The sequence below is a fragment of the Pseudopodoces humilis genome, chromosome 7, assembly GCF_049639895.1.
Source record: "Pseudopodoces humilis isolate 2021_Gansu_Grassland_sample_001 chromosome 7, ASM4963989v1, whole genome shotgun sequence".
Lineage (NCBI taxonomy): Eukaryota > Metazoa > Chordata > Aves > Passeriformes > Paridae > Pseudopodoces > Pseudopodoces humilis.
Window position 1 is genome coordinate 53,272,659 of NC_142206.1, and position 22,917 is coordinate 53,295,575.

The 22,917-nt window shown below is 38.8% G+C and overlaps 1 protein-coding gene across 12 annotated transcripts in view; it reads left to right on the forward strand.

Annotated features, from left to right (window-relative positions):
• The window catches only part of MARK3 (microtubule affinity regulating kinase 3), a 61,795-nt gene extending 39,352 nt beyond the window's left edge, over positions 1-22,443 (forward strand). For 2 of the 12 annotated variants that reach the window (XM_014249796.2, XM_005520101.3), the window contains 6 exons: positions 4,995-5,098; positions 9,694-9,858; positions 10,582-10,839; positions 13,190-13,216; positions 17,816-17,860; positions 19,962-22,443. In XM_014249796.2, coding sequence (XP_014105271.1) covers positions 4,995-5,098; positions 9,694-9,858; positions 10,582-10,839; positions 13,190-13,216; positions 17,816-17,860; positions 19,962-20,307 — 945 coding nt within the window. In that variant the 3' untranslated portion in view covers positions 20,308-22,443. The remainder of the gene's footprint in view (positions 1-4,994; positions 5,099-9,693; positions 9,859-10,581; positions 10,840-13,189; positions 13,217-17,815; positions 17,861-19,961) is intronic. The other 10 variants (XM_014249800.2, XM_014249798.2, XM_088057652.1 and 7 more) reach the window with 10 other exon arrangements.
• Positions 22,444-22,917: the final 474 nt, after the last annotated feature.

The following is a 22,917-nucleotide window of genomic DNA, read 5'->3' on the forward strand; positions in this document are numbered from 1 at the left end:
TAGTTTTGTTATCCTGTTTTATAGTTTCACGTGTATAAGGAGACCACCTAATCTTTGTCCTCAAACATGCTATTTTAAGTCCTAGTTACGTTGTTAAGATTACCAATGAAATATAGTTCTAAAAACTCTTCAAAGGTGTATTTCAGCCTGTATTCAAAAGCAGTGTGCCTGGCTTATGTCCTTGTGGGCTTCCCCCACCTGCCTCTAAACTACAACAACAAGAAAAACATTCCAAGGAGCAAAAGTAGTGAATGTACATGGTTTAGCAATAGGCAGTGTGCCAAAAGAAAGAAAATCCTTTGTTCAGTTTGGCTTTAACTTGTGTTCTCTGTGGTTCCTCCCTCAAAGGCAAAGTTGGAAATCTGTTTTCACATAATGCTTCAGTCTTGTGACATTTAATTTCTAAAACTTTGGGATTTTGTATTAAAAAATTTCATCCTTTTCAGAAGAAAAAAGTTCTCAGTCCTTTATTCAACTAGTTCAACTTGCAACAGAACTTTTTTTTTTTTTTTTTTTTAACTTATCCCACAAAGCTTTCATATTTCTTTGGTCATAATATTCAGCACCATTACTTACAACAAATGAGGGCATAACTTCCTGAGCTGCATGACATTCTGAAGCAAAAGAAGTGAAATTAGACTTTTTACTTTATTGGCCCTGTATTGTCAGTTGGCTCAGTGGCTAGTAGAGACTTGGCTCAAGGATGTCAGCCCAAGAGTTTCCTTGGAAAAACACATCTTCTGCTGTAGCAGCTGTTACTCATAAATGTGAACAAGAACTCAGGATTTTAGGGGATCCCTCTTTGATTTTTGTGGTCCTCCACAGTTTCCCTTTGTTCTTGATCAGTCCAGAAACCATTCAGATTTGTTTTTTTCTTAAAAGATGGTTCTTAGCTATTGAATCTCAGAATGGTAGGATAATCAGATCAGTTTTGTCCTACATGGGACTTCACTTGATATCGTATGGTGCCTTATTCAAAAGATTTGTGTCACAGATACAACATACTTTACATTCAGTATCTTTTCATCTGCTATTCTGTGCCACTCCCAAATACTGGGGATTTATTCCAGTAGGCTTATTCAAAATTCCTTGCTGTACCTGAAATAAAATTCTAGCTCATAACCGTACTTCATGCTTCCCTGGCTCAGTGTGCAACTGATCAAGCTGATCTTTTATTAGCAGTGATACCAGGGGGTGAACAGGAAATCAGACTTATCAGGTCACTCAATAATTAGTGTTTGAAATTGTCTCTATTCATAGCTTTTCACACCAGACAGTTCAAACCCATTTTTCTTTTCTTTCATTTCCCCCCGCCCCCCGCAAAAAATGTCACTTTGGCTTTCTGATTGTTGGGAATGAAGGGAAGTACTGACTTTTTACTCATTTCCTGCAGCTGAGTTGGGAATTCTGTTTCTTACAGTATTGGCATGCATCTAGAAGGGAAAAAATTATTGGAGTTACCATATTGTCCTGAGGTTGAAAAAAGTTTGAGGTGAAGAAAGTTTCTGTTTTACTGCGCACTGAAGTCCTGAAATCTGTAATATAATGAAAAAACACTGAAGAGATAGAAAAATACCTTATAAAAACAATTATTATTTTGACAGAACAGCAAAAGCAGTAGAACCAGTCCTTACTGGAGACCCTTAGTCAGTTGTGTGCTACTCTTATTAAATAACAAAGCTTAAAAGCCTGCACTTAAGGATAAGAGTTGTGCTTGTAGAGCAGATAGCTAAGTCTGGGACTGGAGTGAGGGGCTCCAAGCTGTACTTCTAAAGTTGACAGTGCGTCTAAATTCTTGTAAACCAAATAGTTCTGCAAGCTGAACAAGTACACATCAAAAATCATTAAGCTATTTGGGCAAATACCAAATTAATAATGAAAACCTGCTACAGATGTTGGATGGTTAGCAGGAACTGGTGTATCTGTGTTTTAATAATTGCTTGTTTGTTAGATAGAATTTAGGAATTTTCCTCAACATTGTAATAAAGCTACCCCAGAACCCTTAGAATAGCTTTAAAAAAACTGGAAGAGGAGAACAGGTGGTAGATTTGGAAAATCATCCAGGGCCAAATACCATACTAGTGCTCTTAACTAAATAGATTGGTTCACTGTTGTAAGTCAGAAGCTTTTTTTGAAAGTGTTTCATCAGTCCTTGCTTTGGTGTCTCTTAATGAGAAATAGCCTGCCTGAGCAGTGCAGACAAGACTCTCTCTAGGAAAAGAGGAGGACTCTGTACCACAAATTCATCCTTGGTGCTGTGACTGGACCTCGTGCACGTGCTTACAAGTCTCAGCATGTGCTTTGCTGTGTTAGCTCCTCCTGCAAAGAACGCAGACGATGCCATGAGGATGAGTTTGGGCAGCTAACCGTGACCTAGGGGTTGTCGTTCCATCAGGGAGTGGGGTGCTGCTCACACCAGTTTCCAGAGCTGTGCACCTGTGCTATTTAGTCATGTCTAGAGATTAACAGTCTGTAGATTGGCTGAACAAAAAAGTCACAGCTGAAGAGCTTCCTTGATGAATTGGGAAAGGTCATACACTAGAAAGTGTAAAGGCCCCAATACCAAGACTATTCTTGCCAAAACTGAAATCTGAAACCTTGAAATGCTTAAATCTCTTCCCCTGACCTCTGAAATCTGAGTCAAACAGGAAAAAATGTATACTGATGCTTCCATCTCTGCATTTCAGATTGAGCTGGGAAAGCGTGTCCTTGCAGTCCTCTCATTTCCGATACGAATACCACAACTTGTCCACGCCCAAACCTGAAAATGCGTAGTTTTAAAAGTCTGGTCCAGCACAGAGATTGCAGTCTTGTCTTTCAGACGTGCAATATGACAATACACTGTAATATTATGTGGTGTCTTCTCAAGGGAAACCAACATTTCATATTCAAAGGCAGCAGGTAGAAAGAAAGAAGCCACTGATTATTGTGTTTATTTCCCACCAGAAGACCAATGTTGGGTATTTTAGGTGCTTCATCCTCCATCTAGTATGTCCAGAACACAGAACAAAATGCTCTGCAAAATACTGATAAGCAATATTTCACTGAATCATTGGTTTGTGAGGCCTCCATGAAGTGTCCTGCACAGTGTGACCTCCCAATAACAAATAAACAAAACCTCACCTTAGGTGCACAGCTTTCATTGCTGGCAAGCTTAGTAAAGAGAAGGGAGTTTGTAGTGATAAATTTCAGAGGAAATTAGAAGAATCAATTAGAAGAAACCAGTGTTGGGTTTTTAAATAAACATATAAGAAGACAAGGCATGTGTAAGGAATAAAGTACAAGGAAAGGGCCAGGAAGGCTTCTGTTGATGCTTGGCACATGCTTATCCTTAAGGTATATCTAGTGAAGAATGCTTGAGGACCCTTCAGACAGCTGCTTGCATCTTACAACTTAATTAATTGTTCTGCTAATCTAAAATAACCCTTTGTCTTTGTACTTTTTAACACCAGGAGGTTGTGCACTTCACTGTTACATTTTAGTTTGTACGTTTGTGTAAAAAGATGTGTAACAAACAGGTCAGCAGTCTCTTAGACAAGATGGCTTCATGGTTAAATAGTTCAGGGAACATGTTGCTTGAGACTCCCTAGATAGCAGATATTTTGCCTTAAGGCACTGGAGGTGCTTTTGCTAGTTATTGAGAACACTCCACTTTAACAGTTTTATTTCAGGTTCGGAAACAAAAAAGGTTTGGCTACTCTGCTTTTGTGCTTGAACTAGTTTTTCCTTTCTTTTTCTTTAATCCTTCTTGCCATGACTCTCTCCTGTGACCGTTTATGCGAAACCTTTTCTTAATGCTATTTTTAAAATCCGCTGAGTTTCCCTTGTCCGTCATAGCATAATTCTTCAAAGAGCTCCAAAAGGTTAGTTGAGCATGAAGTCCCCTGCCTGATTCTTAGTGGCCCTCCTTACTCAACATGTGCTTATCCAGGTGCTGACCAGTCATTCCCTTAAGCTGGCCTCCTCCAAGACTTTCCCCAGCAGTGATGTTTGAAGTTTATAGCCTTTTTTGCTTCCTGCTTTGCCCCGTGATCCTTTTCTTTAAAGAAAACTTTTAAAGGTTTTTTTCCACTTTTCCAACCATTTGCAGTTTCCTGTGTTTTGTTCTTGGGGTGGGGAGAAAAAATACAAAGGCTTGCCAGCTTTTACTTCCTCTACAACCTGGGGGTGCATGTTTGTCTGGACCACCGTGCTTTTCCTACAGTAATTGCATCTAACTTTTTATAATTCTGTTATCTGTGAATTACCTATAGCTTCTCAGTCGTTCCTGGAAAATTGACCGCCAACTTGGGCATATCTCCACCCTCTTTCTCTGTAAAGACAGAGGCAAAGTAATTCTATTTCTTTTCTCCCCTCTAAAGTAAGGTCTGTAGTTTAAGTTCCCCTGGTTCTCTTGTCCTCAATGTATTATGCTTGTATTTAAGTGTGTATTTTAAAAAATGTCTTACTAAAATCCTCTGCAATTCGTCTCTTATTTTTCCCTGTTTTTAAAACTTGTCTAGTGTTTCTCATAGTATCTTAATATTTAAAAGTCCATGTTTACATTCCCACTGAATTTTACCACATTTGTTTGTTAAGTCTTTGCTTTTCCTATCTTGTTTAAGGGTATGATTTTAACTTAAAGGAAAATTCTCCAAGCTACAAGTGGTAAAGTATTTCAAAAGTAGGCTATAAAGACACAGACTATCCAGATGTAGAAGAATGCTGTATATACTCAGAATTTGTAATTCAGAACATTTTTAATTAAAAACTTTAAGGAATATTAATTTTGAGCCATCAATAGGAAATATAAGAACAACATGTTAGAATTATTTTTTTCTGATTGCCTTATTCCTTACAAATACTTGATGGAGTTTGTATATTAAGTTATTTAATTATTTTAAGTTTTAGAACTGTGTAGAACTAGCACTAAGTAAAAAGCCTTCAATTATATGCAGACTAACCTCTGAAAAGCCTTCTGTGGGGAATAACAAACCTATGTTTTTTAATTGTAGAATAATACTACCCCTGGAGCAATGACACGGCGCAACACATATGTTTGTAGTGAAAGAACCACTGCTGATAGGCATTCAGTGATACAAAATGGCAAGGAGAACAGGTATATGAAATGTCTTCCTATGGTGTATGTCCCTTGTCTTCACCTTTCAAAAAAAAATTGTAATGCCTAAATTAAAAATAAGTGATATTCTAATGTAATTCTTAATGAAAGGTGAGTACAGATCTTTGGTTATGGAGCACCTGTAAGTATGTTTGGCTTGTTTTTTTTTTCCCTATATTAAATTTTATAGTCTTAGAATGTAAAAGGAAGTTTCTAATTTCTGGTTAAATATATGAAATATTTGTAGTAGCCTTCATCTTAAATCTGTTGTGAACCCCTGTGGTCAAACAGCTTGCTTGCAGAAGAGCTTTGTTTAGTGTTAGACTACAAAGTCCATCTTTCTTGAGCCATTCTCTTTTTATATTTCACTCTAAACTCTGTTTCACTGGGATTATTTGAAATACCATTTTTCCTGCAAAGTCTCAGGGAGGAGGTAATTTATTCTGAGCAAAGATGAAATGGTGATCGGCCATTGTCTTGGACTAATAGTGTTCCTTGCAGATACTGTGGCAGTCTAATTGTTTCCCAGGATTTACAGAACTCAGCTGCTTCCCTCCTCAGGGTATCTCCATATTCTGAGTGAAAACAGTCAGAGAAATAACTAATTTCATTTTAATTTTCTGATTGAAATCCAGAGTAGAGCATGCAGTGGAACTGGAGCTAACCTCTATATGTGTTGGCACTGTGGTCACATCTACTGCTATCCTGTGAAGAGCTTTCAGAAATAATATTATAGTGAATGTAGATATCAGGTATAGAGTAGCAGCTGGGAGGAATACCACCAAACTTCCTGGCTGGCTGAGGTATTTTAATTTCCAGCTCTTCTTCTCAGAATTTTATTGCTGTCAAAAGCTGGTAACAACTAAGTAGTTAACCCTTGCCAGGAGAGCATCCAAATAGCTGGTACTTAAAGAAATGTGTATCCCTCTTCTATGCTTCCAAATTTTCTCCACCCCTTCCTAGTATTTTGATATTTTGTAGAGGGTAAGAAGAAAACACGTATTTTCTAACTTGTGTTGAAGTTGGCAGAAGATCTGCCATTTTTTGCACAAAATTTTTTCCTTCCTTTTGGCAGTTGAGGAATTGTGATGTTGAATGGAAAGCCTGTCTATTCCCTGTTTGATTCCTGGAGCCTAGGGATAAAGACCATGATTTTGACCCTGTCTCTTCCTCCTAGCTTTCTGCCAATGGAAAGTGATTAAGGAAAGAGTCAAGCATAAGTTTGAAGACTGCCAAAAGTGTAGTTGGCTAGCTGGGCCTGCAGTCACCTGTCTTGTGAAGTGCAGCGCAGCTATTTGGCTCTTAGTGTGTCTGTCTCAGCCTTTATTGGTTACTCTTTGTTAATGTTACCAAGTTGCTTAGGTTAAAGCTCACCATCCTTTCTCTGACTTGATATGTTAATAGTTCTTTTCTTTCCAAATACTCTTTGAAAAAATGAATCTTTCCATAATAGTTTTGATAATAGTTTTATACTTGACTACTTGGTTTAATACAATTTTTGGTCAATCTTAAACTAATATCTTCTCTATAATTTCTTTATTACATTTTTAAAAGCTATTAGATATTGTTTACTAGGAGTGCTTGAGATTTAGATGTTCCCTTAATTTGGGAGTAAGTTCATACTCATAAAGAGCTATTTTTTGAAGTAATTTTATTTCCCTAGCTCTGAATTTCTCAGGAAACTGATGTTTTTCTGGTTTGTCTCATATAGACCTTAAACTCAAAGTTAAGATTGAGTATCACTTGACAACTATATTAGTTGTGTTTTATATTCGTAATTGGTTATCCTTGTGTAATTTACCTTTTATTGTCAATATGATATTTAAATATCATTTGCTTTTTCTACAAACTAGCCTTATTTGGGTCATTTGAAATGTCTGAGAATTTATATTTGCACAGGTAAAAAATGTCTTTATAGCTTTTATCATGCATTTTTTGATTACTGCATTCATTATTTTTTATAGAGGATTAAAAAGAGAAAAGATAATGAGAATGCATTGCTAATTGTATTACAGTTGGAGACTTGTCATTGTCTGAAATGCTTCAATACTAAACTTCATGTTCATTTTGGCACAGTTTCAGAATTACTGTGATTTGGCACAGAATTCAGAATTTACATTTGAATGTATTTTGTTGCTGTAACTGGGTAAAGCATTGACTGGTCACATGAAATGCAGGGACCTTTAATGCAGGAAAAATCAACATAGCTATTGATGGGAATGGCTCTTCAGAATTAATCTTTAATGCTATTATACTCTCAGCTTGGCAGAAAGTAACTCTAGAAACTTGTTATTTTTTCTTCTGTAAAATAAGATCTGAAGTTGAACCAGAGCTTTGTACATATCCGAGGTTTAGTTCAAAATTACTTCTGAGATTTTGAAATGTCTGTTGGTGGAAAATGTTACTGGCAGGAGTGATTGCTGTAAATGGTTTGTTACAGATTGGATTTTTGATTTTCCATAACTAGTCAGATACTGTGACCCAGTGAAAACCTGGGCGACCTACCATAAAAGGCAAGATGCACACATTTAAAATCTCTATTTTTTTCTGTAGAGAAAGTGTTAAAACATTGCTTATTCTGCTTTTATCTTGCACATTGAATGCTGAGAAGGCACTGTTTCTGAAAATACAAAAACTTTAAAGAATCAATAGTCACTAGATCTGATGTTGGAGAAAGTAGTCTTGAAGACCCATGCCAGACTGGTAGGAACAAAGAGTTCTGAGTCTCCCATCTCTCTTTAACATTGTGTGGCTGACACAGGCATTCTGCTGGAGACGACTCTGTTGGCTTTCCTCCAAAGTCTGAGCATTAATTAACGCACTTGGGGACTCATGAAACACTCTTCATAATGATAGGCAATTGCTTTAAATCATTTGTAACACAAATGATTTACAACAGCTTCAGATTTTTAATAAGACTTGGCACTAATTGGTTATTGTTAGTTCACTGTTCTGTGTTCCCAGGCTAGTAATCCAAGGAAGCTGATTTCTAGCAAAGCATCAGAGGAAGAGAAGGTCCCTTACTGATACCTTTAGTTGTCACATCTTTGGAGGCAGGTGACTAAAAACTTGGGCCTTGTGTCATAAAACTAGATTCTTTATCTTTTCCAGTAAATATAGAGGAAAGGAGCTGGAAGATGTTGAGAGATCAGTGACCAATTACGTGACTTCAGGGTATTAGTTTTGAGATGAATGTTCATTTTCTTACAATTCCTTAAAACCCTGGGGTAATGTAAATGCTGGGCCTGTGTTGAAGGCTTCATTGTAAGTAGTGCTTGTAGTTGTCATTCTGATGGATTCAGCATTGTTGAGATGCATGCATGACTCAGATGAAGTTTTTCAGATCCTGAAAAGTTAAACCAAAGCCAAGTATGTTTTGCTAAGCACTTTAGCTTGCAGTTCAGATGTCTGAGCTGTGTGGTGTTTTGTACTGGTGCTTTGGGAGCCGAGCCTGAGAAGTGGGTGAGCTGACACTTGTAGCTGCACTAGCATTCTCCTCCCCAGAGTCTGATGTACAGAATTCGGTAACGGGACTTGAGTTTGTGTGTGTAACTATAAAGTTACTTGGAAGTGAACATGCAGTATCTTGAAACTGTCACTGAGAATTACTGATTTCTTAACCTCAAGGAAAATTTCTGAATTACTGCTGTCTTTCTTTTAAAATAAAGTTCAGATGAATGACATGGTGGTGGAGTCTGAAAGGCCCGAAACACCTTGTGGCTTCTCACTTTCTTCCTATCCTTATCATTACTAGATAATGTGAAGGCTGCAAAGAGTATTTTGGCCTAAATAAATAAATAAATTTAATGCATAAATAAATTCTATGCTTTGAACATACTATACAGCTGGCAGCTTACTGGCTATTCTGCTGAGACACTGCTTTATGCTTTCCTTCAAAGCCTCAATGGTAATTTGGAGAATTTAATTTTCATGGTTAAAGCAATACAAGATGCTCTTCAACAGTCATTCTTCTTTCTTCAGAAAGCAGCAAGCATGTTCAGTGCCTTACTACACATACAGGTTTATTATTAGCAGCCTTTTTCTTTTGGCTTCTCCAGAGTTGTTAAAGATCATGGTGTTTTTGGTTTTGATTGTACCTGTGAAGTCTCTGATGTAGATTTGACAGCTTGTCCAACTTTCAGTGATTTCTTTTTACACGGATACATTCTGAAAACAAAGGATTCGCTGTAGTAATGGAGCTATCATGAGTCTTTTGGAAAGTGCATTTGGTGGGGGTTTTAATGCATTGTTTACTGTTAAGAGCAATACAAGCTACATTAGTGCTTTATCATAGAGCTTTGGCATGGGATTCTGAGTTATTCAGGTTCTTCACTTCAAGGAGGGTATCATTGCAAACTAATGGTAAGAGCATGGTCACTTATAGATGTCCAGTGCCATGTAAGTAAGGATGCTTTTTAAGGGGAGTGTAGAGTAGTTACTGCTGTTACATAGAAGAGGAGGGCTCTTAGAGTTCGTGTTCTTTGATAAACCAGTTAATAGAAGGAAAAGTTTGCTTTTTTTTTCTATGCAGTAGTTTGTTGTTGGTCCATCATGCTCTTCTTTCTGCCTCTGCCTGAACCCAAACCCCCTCACAGCCTGACAGAAATGTTCGCTTACGCAGCTAGCCCTGCTTCAGTTTGTACCACATCCTTCTCCAGTGTTCGGCTGCGACATCAGAAGTCGATGTCCATGTCAGCCTCTGTGCACACGAAGATGATGTTGCCTCCAATAGACAATGGCGCAGATAACTTCAGGCCTATGTAAGAACCAGAAATCGTTGTGACACTAACTTATACCCACTGCTTCTTAACTTTGTGCTGTGGAATTTTAGTCCTAGATTGTTCTAGTATATTTTGCCCACAAGATGTGTGTTTCCTCATTTTTTTAGTCTTGTTTACATTTGTCTTGTGGTGTGTCAGGCTGTCTGTGACATAATCCTGCAATAGTGAACCTTAATTTTTTCCTATTGTTAGGAGTATTGGACATTCCCTATTGTCAAAGTTTGTGGGAGACTTTAACTGTATCCTGAAGGACTTCAGTACTTGGAGCGGTTCGCTTGTAGAGAATTTTGTGTAGGATACTTTCAAATTAGTAAGACTTTCAAAGATGTATGTACAGAATGTGGAGGGAGAGACTCTAAAGTTACCTATTCTCTTTCCTGGGAGGAAACGTTACCGGTCTATTCTTTTATCAGTCTTCTCAGTGAAACACTGTAGGCCTGGTTAATCTGGTCTTTTCCAGGATATTCCTGTTGCACTTTTCTGCCTATGTAGGTTTCTGTTTCGGCAGCCTCTTAATCCTAACTTCTTACAAATTTTGGTTCCATACAGTGCTGTAATAATGTTGGTATTTCCAACCTTGGCCTATATAAAAGTGTCTGCTTATGCTTTACTGTAGAACGTAGTGTTTTGTGTTTCCTGCTGAGCCCTAGTGCCTGTGTGAAAGCGTTCTAGCATTGTTTTTTTTGTTGTTTTCTGCCCTAGCACTATTCCCGATCAGAGAACTCCCGTTGCTTCAACCCACAGCATTAGCAGTGCGACCACCCCTGACCGTATTCGTTTCCCCAGAGGAACGGCCAGCCGGAGCACGTTCCACGGGCAGCTGCGCGAGCGCCGCACCGCCACCTACAACGGCCCGCCCGCCTCGCCCAGCCTGTCCCACGAGGCCACGCCGCTCTCACAGACCCGCACCAGGGGCTCCACTAACCTCTTTAGCAAACTAACTTCTAAACTAACCAGAAGGTAAGCCTCTTAAAATATTACTGCCATGTTTCTGTCTTTTTCTCCTTTTTATAGTAGAAGTACCTCATTGCTTAGGTGATTTTGTCCACGTTCACTGACTAATGGCTTAAGTTCTGCAACTGAAAATGCGGTTGCTTATGATTTTTTCATAGTTCTGTTTTGGTTACAGAAGCCATTTGTTTTTGGGAGTTGAGTCAAATGGGATTAAATGTAAGACTGTTTGGTCTGTGCTGTTTCTTCTGTGCTCTTCAGCCTCATGTCTGAGGTGCGAATGCTGCAGAGATTAAACATTTCAGCTCAGTCAAAAAGCTGCTCATTGGCTGTGTAGTCCATCAGTAGATGGCATAAACTAGGATCCCAGTCTAGATATTTGATGTAGCATTAGAAGCTCAGTTTGTGTTTCCCAGTCACTTAGTCCATCAGTGTTGTCAGCTAAACCTTGCTGGTAACACAGATAGTATTTTACCACAGGAGAAAGGGTAGGGACAGGAGACAAAAGCTTCTGTTGGCAGTACTGGCAGACCATTTTAAAATAATGGCAGTATTAGGATTTCAGTCTCGGCAGGAGTCTGGTCAAACCTTGAAAAATTTATTCCTACTTTGGACTTCAGTTCATGTGCAGATTCTGTGTTAGGTGTGAAGGTGTGGTGGTCTAGCCAAAGCCAAGCTTTAGCAGGTCTTGCTCCAACACTAGCAATTTTTATTCTAACTGAACTTCTAGTTTCAAATCCATGTATGATTTAGATTAGGTCCTATAAACTCTAAAATTGGAAATTGTGTTTTTTCCTGCTGTATTTAAAACCTGTCAGTTCCCATACCACATACTTCAGACCACTGATCTCTACAACTTGCATTTGTAGAATTGAGGGCTTGTTTGTCTTTGCTTCAAGATAATCATCAAGCTTTTGTACACTCCTTATCAGGTGAAGTTTTTTGGACAAGATCATTCTGCTAGCTTTTGTTTTAAGCTTATACCACGTCAGCAGCAAACCATTTCCTTCCTGTCTATTTTATGACTGTAGATGCCTCCCTCTCAGTATCCCCTTTGCAGTCTCCCATCCCTACAAAATAATGCTAAGCCAGACTCCAGTTTTTCACAAATGTCTGATTTCAGTTTAAAGAGTGAATTTCTTTAAAAATGTAGATGTTGCTTCTTTGCAAAACAAGAACGTGACAATCTAGCCTTTGATAAGTGTTTTAATTTGCTCAGTTCTCTGCCAGGTAATACTTCTCTGGGAAACACTGTGCTGTAGGAAATTTGGTTTGGGCTTTTTCCCCCTTTCTTTTTATGTTGAGAGAGAGAGGAGTTTAATTTGAATATTTTTTAAGTGTTAAGCCATCTGCTTTATGTCAAATGAAGTCTTAATCAGCCACATCCTTTTGGCACGTCTTTCTTTCTGTACTTTTGTTTGTAATATCCTTACTTAATTTTCCATTTGACATTCCAAATATGGATGTTCAAACTGTGAACATGCAAACTTTTCACTCAGTTGTTTAGGCAGCATTCAAACTTCTATCATTACCTCAGAGTTTCAACTTTTGCAGTGCAGTGTTGCTTTCTTGAAGAAGTCTTTCCCCACGACTTTTGACAGTAGTTTGAATTCCATCTGGACTTGATTAAATAACATGCAGTTGTAACACAATAGCACAGTTACAGATGATTAGTTTGCTTTTGGAGGATGCCTTGCAGCTGGGGCTCTGTTATATTCAGTGCTGTACAAACTACTGAAGAGGTGGATAGTGCCACTGAAGGACATGATTATGTTTCTTTCTGTTAAATAAAAATTTTAAACCTTATTAATCATTAATTTATTGTAACATTCTCCATGGGGAATCAGAATTCTTTTGGTTATGAACTACTTATGTTCTGCTGTGGGCAATTGTTACAGCTTCAGCCACTTAAATAGCTAAATATTTAAGGCAGTTTTTGGCACAACATGGCTGACTTAATGGTATGAAGAAAGGAAGAAACCTAACTCTGAAGATACTCAGGATAGAATTATAGTAGAGTTACTGATTTTTGCTTTCTGTGGTAAATATATGAAGAAAATCCAAACATATTTTCACCTGACCTTGCAGATTTTGAGTTTTAAAGTGTTTTGACACCAGTACATATTTTAATTCATAGTAAATACTGGTTACATATTTCCCAGAAAAAACTGAAAGTAGCAGTGCCAGCAGTTTGGCTCTTCAGCCCCTAAATCGTCTGCCTAATCTGAGAATGTATTGAAGTGTAATTTAATTGTGCATTTAAAATGAGATTTTTTGCATGTTTCGCTCTAAATGCCTTTTTCAATTTATTTTGTACAAAATTTTTTGTTAACTATTATTTTGGCTTAATTTCTTTTAGAAACATGTCATTCAGGTTTATCAAAAGGTAGGATTTGTTTATATTTAAAAAAAAGTGGCTCCTGCAATTAACAAAGGATTTGGCTTTTCTAGCCTTGGTTTTCTGAAAACTAAACTTCCTACTGAGAACTAAATACTTTCTTTCTTCAGAGGAAAGCATAGAATAAATCCATTAACTCATGATGATACCTAAGAATCTGTGGCACCATCTGTGTTGTATAACAAGATGCTAAGCATGCCTTGTGAATTCTCCTTTCTTTGATAGAGTTGGTAGTGCCAAAGTAATTCTGTTCTCTGTACTAATACACTTAGCATGCTTATGTTTGAAGAATGAGGTGTTTGATAACAATGATGAAAGTATAAACAAAACATACAATTACAAGCAAATAAAGGTAAGTAATATTAAATTTATGTTATCTCTATGTTTTATGATATTGAAGAGAAAAAAGGTTTGAAGTATTGCCTGCAGCTGAGCACCGTTGTGAGTTGAACAGTTTTGTGTGGAAGATTGAATGAAGATTCAATAGCTGTGTATTTATTTTAAAATGGGGTGCATTTGTTGAAGTGAATTGCAGCTGAAGTGCAAACAGACCACTTCAGTTATAAGCAAAAAGTACATTTATGCAAATTATCAACAAAATGGAAAAGTTCAGAAGTCTGATTCACATTTCAAGCCAAAGGATTGAATTTAGTTTTGCAATTTGGGAATGAATCAAGCTGCTATATTTCTCATTAATCCGCTATGATTCATGAAAATCACTTATACAATTTTGATGTGCAGATAAATTTTGCAGCAGAGTTTTGTAATAGCCTGTTTAGTTGTACCACATCTTAGAACTTCTTAAAGGGTGGTACTTCCAGTTTCCTACTACTGATCAAAACCAGGGAAAAGGGGCCAAAAAACAAGCATCTGTTTTCACCTTCAGAATACAAGGCTATGCTTGTGACTGTAATTTGGAGTTACACCATTTCAAGGAAATGTTTAGATTAGAGAGTCCTGACATATATAAATTGCTGCCTAAATGTGGGTTTATTATGTACACTGCGAGGCTAAAAGTACCCTACCTGATTAACTGAGCAAATTCCATGCCATGGTGATGGTAATCAGTGCTCTTCCAAACATGTCCTGTTTGGAACTGGTGTTGGTTGTCTTGGCCGCCATTGTCACAGCTGATGTGAGAAAATGTAACAATTAATTAAGAAAAGAAACCATCCAACTCGACATACAGCTGGAAATGAGCAGTGACAGTGGCTTTAACCCAGCATGCATCATGAGCTGTGGGGTACAGCCCACTTCTAAAACAAAGGATTGTGATCTGTGCAACCCCACACAGCTGGATGCATCTACTTTTGTTCTGAAGAAAGATGGGACATGCTAATATGAGTACTGTTTTAAACTAGAAGGTTATTGTTTGAATTTGAGACTTTAGGTAATTTTTAGGTAATTTTCAAAAAATTGCCTTTGACTTGAGGCCAGAAGTCTTAGGCCACAGTAGAAATATCTGCTACATCTTTTTGAATACTTTTGTGAAGTCTTACATGACCTGCACAGGATCAGTGTGCTTTTTTAATTCTGTTTTAAGTATGTGTGGTGTCCCTCCATACCTGATCTGTATGTAGGTACAAAACCTGAAAATGCTGGGGCTTTTGGCAGTTTCTCCGGGTTATTTTTGAAATGAATCCTACCTGAGATCACTGTCTTTGTAGTTCTCTCAGAGCTACAGTAACCCAGTAGCATGTATTCATAGTGCCACAGCATCAATTCTAGGAGCTGAATGAAAGTAGATAATCAGTCACTCCTTGTTAAACTGTTGAGTTTTAATATTCTACTCAGTACACAGAGGTATCAAATATATATATATGTGTGAGTATATATATATATCTTGTACTATGCACTGTCTTTGCCAATCTGCATATTGTGGAAGTCTTAACTTTTTTTTTCGGACAGCAAAAATGACTCAATGTTCTGGATTTTATTGCAGCATCATTCCTCCATTTCCAGAAATTGATCTTATTTTATCATCTTGCACTTTTTGTTGATTTTCAGTATCTTTTTAGACAGTTTTCTTTGTGTTTACTTCGTTATTTAAAACAGCATACAAAGATGTAAAGAACAGGGAACACGGCATAATTTGGGACAGATGTGTGGAAACAATCAGATTTGTGAAAGCTCTTCATAAACCATAAGGTAGATAATGTGTAAGCATGGCATGACAAATGAGAACAGAACTTGTCTATGTATTTGTTCCATTCTCAAGAAGCATCTTGGTCCATAAAATCAGTTTATGTAAAACACAAGCAAAAGCAGAAAACTTAGAGCATAAACTAGCACAGAAGTGAATATTGTATTAGCAAGTGAGGAGGCCTCAGGGCTGCATCTGACTCACAAACCCCAACTGAAAGAATCCTGGCAGTACAGTAAGTGCCTGTTCCCAGAGCAGCAGGGCTGGGCTGTAGAGCTGGACCATAACCATGTCTGTCATGAAGGAAGGAGCACCTTGAGAGACTGGCACAGCTCTCCTAAGCTTGGCATGATGGCTTACATTTGAGGTTGTGTGTCACTTCATGCAGTTCCTTCTGCTCACTGAATGGAACGTTGATGCATGGAAAAACTGAGCAAAGCAAGGATTTTCTGAGAGGCTTCCATGAGAATGTTTTATCATTTCAGAGTGGCAGGTATATTGTAAATAATGACCTTTCTTAGATTTAGAGTACAATTTTACAAACTGAACACTAGCTTAATTTCAAACTGATAAGTGTGTCAGGACATCATTAGGGATTTTTCCTTACAGACTTTTCTGGACAGATTCCAGCAACAGTAAGGCTGTTCATTGTTGGGGAAACTGGTTGTCCTCCTATTTTCTACAGCCTTTGGCAAGTTTCAAAACAAAACACAAAAGACCCAACAAAAATCCATAAATGTTTGCAGCTCTTAAAGCTGCCATTTTCCACTTCACAGGAACACAGAAGGCTCTTTGAAGTTTAAGTACTCTTAATTTTTCAGTTGAGGAGTGTTTTCTAACTTTTTGGTTGCTTTGCCCAGTAAAACAATCATCTGAAAGGGGAGGATCTGTTCAGTTGGTACATGTGGTGGTTCCTACCTATCCCTTTTCTGGTCCTGTAGAGCTGTCACAGAGGATGACTTCATGACTGTATATACAGGAAATCTTTTTCCACCTTCTCTTGTATCCACCACAGATTAGTAATATGAGACCTCATGAAAATAACAATAACTGCCTTCTTTGCACTGGGACCTCCAATTGTCGTCTTCTGATTTTTTCTGTATCTTTTTTGCTTGTGGCAGCTGTTCATTTGCCAGTGACATTGTCCCCATTGTACCTTGAGCTGTGGCACTGCAGCAGGGTTCTGATCGGATGCTGCCATCACCAGCAGCTCTCAGCTAAGCAGCTTTGCACCCTTTTAAGTGCAGCAGATTTGCAGTAGCACCTGAGTTGAATGTGGGCTAATTCTGTGGCCCATGCAGCCAGTGCTGTCACCCTGCCCCTCACAATGCCAGGACAGCTCCTGGTCCCCTGTGACAGGGACTGCCAGAGACACCTCGCAAGGCTGATCCCTCACCACAGCTCTCAAAAGGAAGGAAAGGAGGAAATCACACCTTGTAACACCCCACACACCCTGATATAAATATCACTGTGCATCAGAAAATAAGGTTACTGTCTTATATTCCTGTCCTTAGACACCTGCCACCCAAACTGCCGTGTTTGTGTTACTCAGAGAAGCCATGTACTGCCTTAGTGTGGTTGAAAGCGGTGTACAGGCAGCATCTCTCTGAGAGGAGTTAATGCTGATATGTTGAACCATTTTCCTTCAACAATGGGAAGGCAGAGAAAGATAATTTTCCCCTTAATTCTTCTTGACCTTGGGCTTTCAATAGATGATACATTGCTGGTCATTGTTGTGACCAGCAATGTAGCCTTAAGCACTGCAAGAAGACAGAAAGCTTGAGCTTGTTCTTGGGTGGGGAAGATGCATCAGTGTGGGAATTAATAGGATGGAGTTACCACAGCTTGTGAAATCTTGGATTTACCTCTAAAAGTTCCATTAAAATGTATATGCATCTTCTTTTGCATTAAGGTATTATGGTATTGTTTGAACACCTCAGATCTGATGAGCATGCAAATACACAAGGTGGTCAGACTTGTCCTTAAATAGTTACGGGGATTTTTTCAAATATATACTTTATTCCAGATAAAACTTCTAAATTACATTAGCCTAAAAACATTTGGGAGTTATTTCTCTTTTAAGAGGTACTTAATAAATACAGTCACTTCAATATGCTTTGTAACTTTAGTTTCACATTTTCTGCTTTTAGAACCTCAGATTTATTCAGTGAGTTCTACAGATTTAATATATAAATACATACTGTTACAATTAGTTATGGTTGGTTTACAAACTGCAGTTTATAGACTTCCATTTGGTTTGACAATGTTACATTCTGAGTTTGGCCTAACCTACCAAGTTCTTTACATCTTTGTTGATCTGTATTTTAACACACCTTTGGTATGATTGTAGTATCTTTTAGCAACTACTCAGATATTATATACTGTAGTATAAGATTTGTCTTCTCTTTCCCACTTCCTTTTGCTTCTGCATTCTTTTCATTGAGGCTCCCGACTGAATATGAGAGGAACGGGAGATTTGAGGGCTCAAGGTGAGGGTAAAATTTTTGTTTAAAATGTTACTTAGGTGAGTTTGAACCTTTCTCCCCTTGATTATGTGGCATAGTGGCTTCAGGCAGCAGCTTTTGTTTCATGTAAGTCATTGGAACTAAACAAAGATGCATTTCCGTCTGCAAAACAGCTATTAAAGCACTGATTGACTTGGTTCTAAACTTTCATCTTTCCTGTTGCCTTTTCCCTTGTGTGGTTTCTCTTTTTTTTTGCATTTTAGTCATTGTAATTTGCTGTTGTCGTGTAGATGTGTAGATAAGTGGTCTCTAGTGAGGCTGCAAATGTGTGGAATAACCACTGAAAGGTGATAAGATATTTCTCATCTCTAAAATCACAGGTAGTTAAATATTTTTCATTATACTCTTCTTCCAAAATCAGCATATCAAAAAAATATCAGAAGTTATCAAACTGCTGGTTTTGCCAACTGTTTTCAAGTAGAAAAAGCTTCCAAAAATAAAATGAGCATTGAATAAAAGTTGGGGTTTTCCCTGGCCCTTTACAGCCTTATTAAATTAAAACCTTAAAACAGAATACTCTTTAATTTGTGTGATGAATTTTATAACATCTGGCAAATCATATTGCATAGTCTTATGACTCTCAGTCACAAGAAGTCTTTTATTAGGAGGATTATGAAATAGGTTATATTTGAGAAATATATTTATTTAGTTGTGGCCTTGCTATCACTTTTTATTTAACTTTTTCATAATTGCCTGCTTAATGGTAGTAGAAATAAAACGTGGTGTAACCATTGCCATCTGTTTCAAAGACCAGCTTGGCTTAATATGGAGGCTCAACATGAGACCTAAACTGCATGGTTTGGGGTCAGTTAGGTTTGCTGTTTTGAGGAAATAGTTAAGTATGACGGTCAATATATTTAATTAAATTTGAAGAGGTGACTGACAGTGTACAAATACTCACAAAGAAAAATCTGTATTTTGTCCCTGGAGGTCCAGATGTATTCTTTAGCTGCATGACTACTGATTTTTATTTAAGTAGAAGAATGATTGAAAACTAGAAACTTCTGGAACATTTCTTTCCTTTGTCCTGTTTAACTTCACTTACCCATACCAAAAGAAAAGCTTTTTTATTTTTAAAAAAAGCAGCAGATTTGGGAAACACACTCTCAATATTTTGTACTTTATCTCTTAAAACTGTGACAATAATGGTACCCTCTCACCATCTTTACAAACTATGTTGAAGAGGTGAATAGTGACTTCCAGCTCTCTTTATGCATGTCCCCCTCAGAGGCACTTAACTGCAGAGCTTGTAGCTGCAGAAGATTTCATCACTTTACCTCTGTCAGTGATTGGTATTTAATGAATTACTGACCAACTTAGGAAGCATCTCCTCTCTGAGGCAACCCCCAGAGCCTGCAGCATGGTGTGTCCCTAGGGATCATCTCAAACACGCCCCAGTGGAGGAAGGCCAGAGTGTAACTGAGCCAGCCCCAGGTCTGGGGGTTCATGTTGACCCTGGACAGCAGGTGGGTGATGCTGATCCTGCTGTCCTTCCTTCTGCCTGCAGCCAGCTGCTTTGGGGCTCCACGGGCCCTCCCAGGGCTTGGTCTCCCGGCTGCTGCCCAGAGGAGGTGCAGAGGAACCCCCAGCACCTTTGTGCCCAGACTCACCCCATTCCCTCTAAGTGGGCACCTCCCATGGCATGGACTGACTCCTGACACAAGGGAGCTGTTTTTTCAATGTTCCAGAAACTTCTAGCACAGAGGTGGTGTTTCAGCTGCCCATGTGGCCCAAGAGTACAGTTTTGAGCAGAACCTGCCTTAAAATCAAGTCATAGGTGCTGCATGTCATTCTGCCTCCAGAAGGTCATTGCCCCCACGCTCCTGAATCCAGTGAGTGCCAGTTGTGTCACACCTCGTGCCATACCTTCGTTCCAGCCCCAGCAGCTACAGCTTTCCCCCCTGACTTGTGTGTGTGTACAGCAGCTGGGGGAGCGGGGCTCGGCTGCAGCCAGAGCCTCCAGTGCTGCTCTAATCCGGGTGGTGTGCTTTGAGTGTTGGCTTCACTAACGTGGCCCCTGGGGAGGGTGGCTGGCCCTGCTCACTCCGAAATTCCTGTCTTTCAGCCGCAATGTAGCTGTGGATCAGAAGGATGAGAACAAGGAAGCCAAGCCTCGGTCGCTGCGTTTTACCTGGAGCATGAAAACCACCAGCTCCATGGATCCCAATGACATGATGAGGGAAATACGAAAGGTCCTGGATGCCAATAATTGTGACTATGAACAAAGAGAGCGTTTCTTGCTTTTCTGTGTCCATGGAGATGGGCACGCAGAAAACCTTGTCCAGTGGGAAATGGAGGTGTGTAAACTGCCAAGACTGTCCCTGAATGGAGTTCGCTTTAAGCGGATATCGGGAACATCCATAGCTTTCAAAAACATTGCTTCCAAAATTGCCAATGAGTTAAAGCTGTAACAAGAAAAAATAGTTAAGTTGTAAATTAGTTAGCAATTTAAAGTGTTTTTGAGAATTCCGATGGAAATGTATAGAATAACATTTAGGCAATAACTTCTGCATCCTTCTGAATAGTGATATTAAAAAAAAAAAGCTGCTGAGCTGGGAGGGAGAGTTGGACTTTTTTATAAGTGCACTACAGCATTAAAGTTGCCTACTATGTAAAATATTACCCCTTCTGCTTTATTTCCATTGCTCCTAAGTCTTTGACAACAAATTGAAACACAGAATATATTCATTTAAATATGCCTCCTGTTTGTGTGGATGTGTGAATGTACAGTATGTGTGTATAATATATAAAGTATTATATGTAAACAATTCATTTACAACATTGAGCTGTACCAGTACCTCTTTTTGGGCTAATTTTGGTGCTAAAAATTGAAATGGCCAAGGAGGAAACACTTGAGTTAATATTTAAAATGACTGAAGAGATAACCAGTAAACACAGGTTTACAGTTCACTGCTGTGTTAAGAAAAGTGTGTGAAGGGTTTGGATTTATGGTTGTGAACATTATTAGTCCTGTTTTCTAAGTAGATCTCATGAAATGATTAAAAATTCACTTTTACTGAGTAAGTCTTGCATTATATTTTGCCCACCTATTTATTATTTAAGTCTGAATCAAATTTTAATAATGTAGTTAATTTGTGCATTAATATTTGGGTAAACGCTTCCATTCTTCTGCTTCTGCTAAACTACTAAAACTGTATCTTTGTCCTTTTGGCTTATGAGTATTGATCGCAGCTAAGAACATTTCTCTGTTGTTCCTCTAGGGAATGAGGCAGTGTAAAGGGAGGTGCTAATTGCTGAGTAGTGGTTTTTTTTCAGAGCGAGTTTGCCACGTTAGATTAGATCAGGCTGATACAAAGCACAAAGGGACTCTCAAATCATGGCCATTCTCCGCCTCAAGCCACGTCCAAGTCGGTGCCGTTCCGAGGCCTTGCTGCACGTTGGGCAGTGCTGTCCCTCACCTTCCAGGCAGCCCTCAGCGTTGAAACCCGAAAGTGGGAATCAATTTGGCTACTGATCTTCTCTGTCCAAACATCCAGCTTTCTAAGCCACAGCCATAGGCAGGAGCAGTTGCAGCTTTTCCTTGCAGCTCTCTTCCAGCGAGCTTCCCCTTGGCTCCGGTTGCGTTGCTTTGGATGGCTCCGTGCCCGTGTGTCTCTGGCCGTGCTGCCGAGGGAGTCCCCTGTCCCCTGTCCCCTGTCCCCGTGCAGTGTGGAGCCCGCCCCGATGAACTCTGTTGGCCAACTAGCTTTTGGTAGGACATGAAGCTGCTCTGGCATAGCCCCCACTTTTTAACCATCGCAGCGGTGAAGCGGATTTGATTTTGCAAACTAGGATGAAGAGATTTCTTCATGCATTGTTTCCTACCGATACTCGGTTTATTTCATCGAGGACTTGTGTAGATAATACCCTGCATTATCTACTTGACCTTTTGTATTAATGTTTTGTGGTTATATTTCAGTGAAGCACTTACGCATGTACTTAACATGTGCTTTAAACTGGAGCCTAAATTTGCATTTTAAATTTGCAGTGAGCTAATAGTTACTCATAGTACACAGTTCAGATTTGACCCGAGGTGAAAATGCAAAGTCCTTAATATTTTGCAAGTTAGCTCTTGTGATCTGTAGTCTGTGAAGGCAGCAGACTTCCCCTCTCTTTCCCCTAAGCATTGATATTGATTATGCTAGTTTAAAGGGTAATCATAGTTGTTAAATGTAGTAAATATTCCTGAATTTGCATTTTATTCTCTGTATATTCTGTATCATGCCATGGCTTGAGAACTCCAGGTGCTGCTGGAGTTCAGTTGGCTTTCAGTGCTCTGCCCATGCCTGTGCTGCTCAGGATGGGTTTTTTCCATGAAAACTCCATTTTGTAATAGCAATAAGACATTTCAGGGCAGTCATTGTACTTTCTCAGGTGAATGGTCACCTATCCTTTCACTCCCTATGCTTTAAGCACTCCTCCAAATGTATTTTTTTCACCTGGCAGTGCACTTTGTTGTCTGAACTGAAAAAGTGTTCTGATAAATTATGTAAATCTGTATTCAATGGAAGTTCCAAAAGGTTTCGTATTAAATGTTTTCTGAAATACTCTCTTCCTACTTCACCTGTTAAGTATGTAAGTGTTTCTAAAAAGTGCACCAGTATCATACTTTGGATATTTAAAGTTTGTACTTTGGTATTTTTTCTTAAAGTGTTCTCCAAAGGTTCTTTCAGAGTAAATCTTTATTTGAGGTATTAAAAAAAATCACTTATTATAATCAGAAAAAGATTTTTAACAGCTTCCCTCCCAAATGCCTTGTAAAATTACCAAGTTGTGAGAATATTTAGCACCCTGCATGCTTGGTGTTCAAGCCTCTGGGAGCTGCCTGAGAAGGAAAATTCTTTCTTCAGCTCCCCAAACCAAAGATGAACTGCTTCCCCAACACGGGTTTTTTACCTGTTCATATGTCTTGGGAAAACCTGTAGGTTTGCAGGCGCCGCTGATGGGACTTTGCAGAACCACAGCTGTTTTTTCTCACCTTAAGGGGCAGATTTTAAAAATAACCAGAGGTGTGTGGGTGA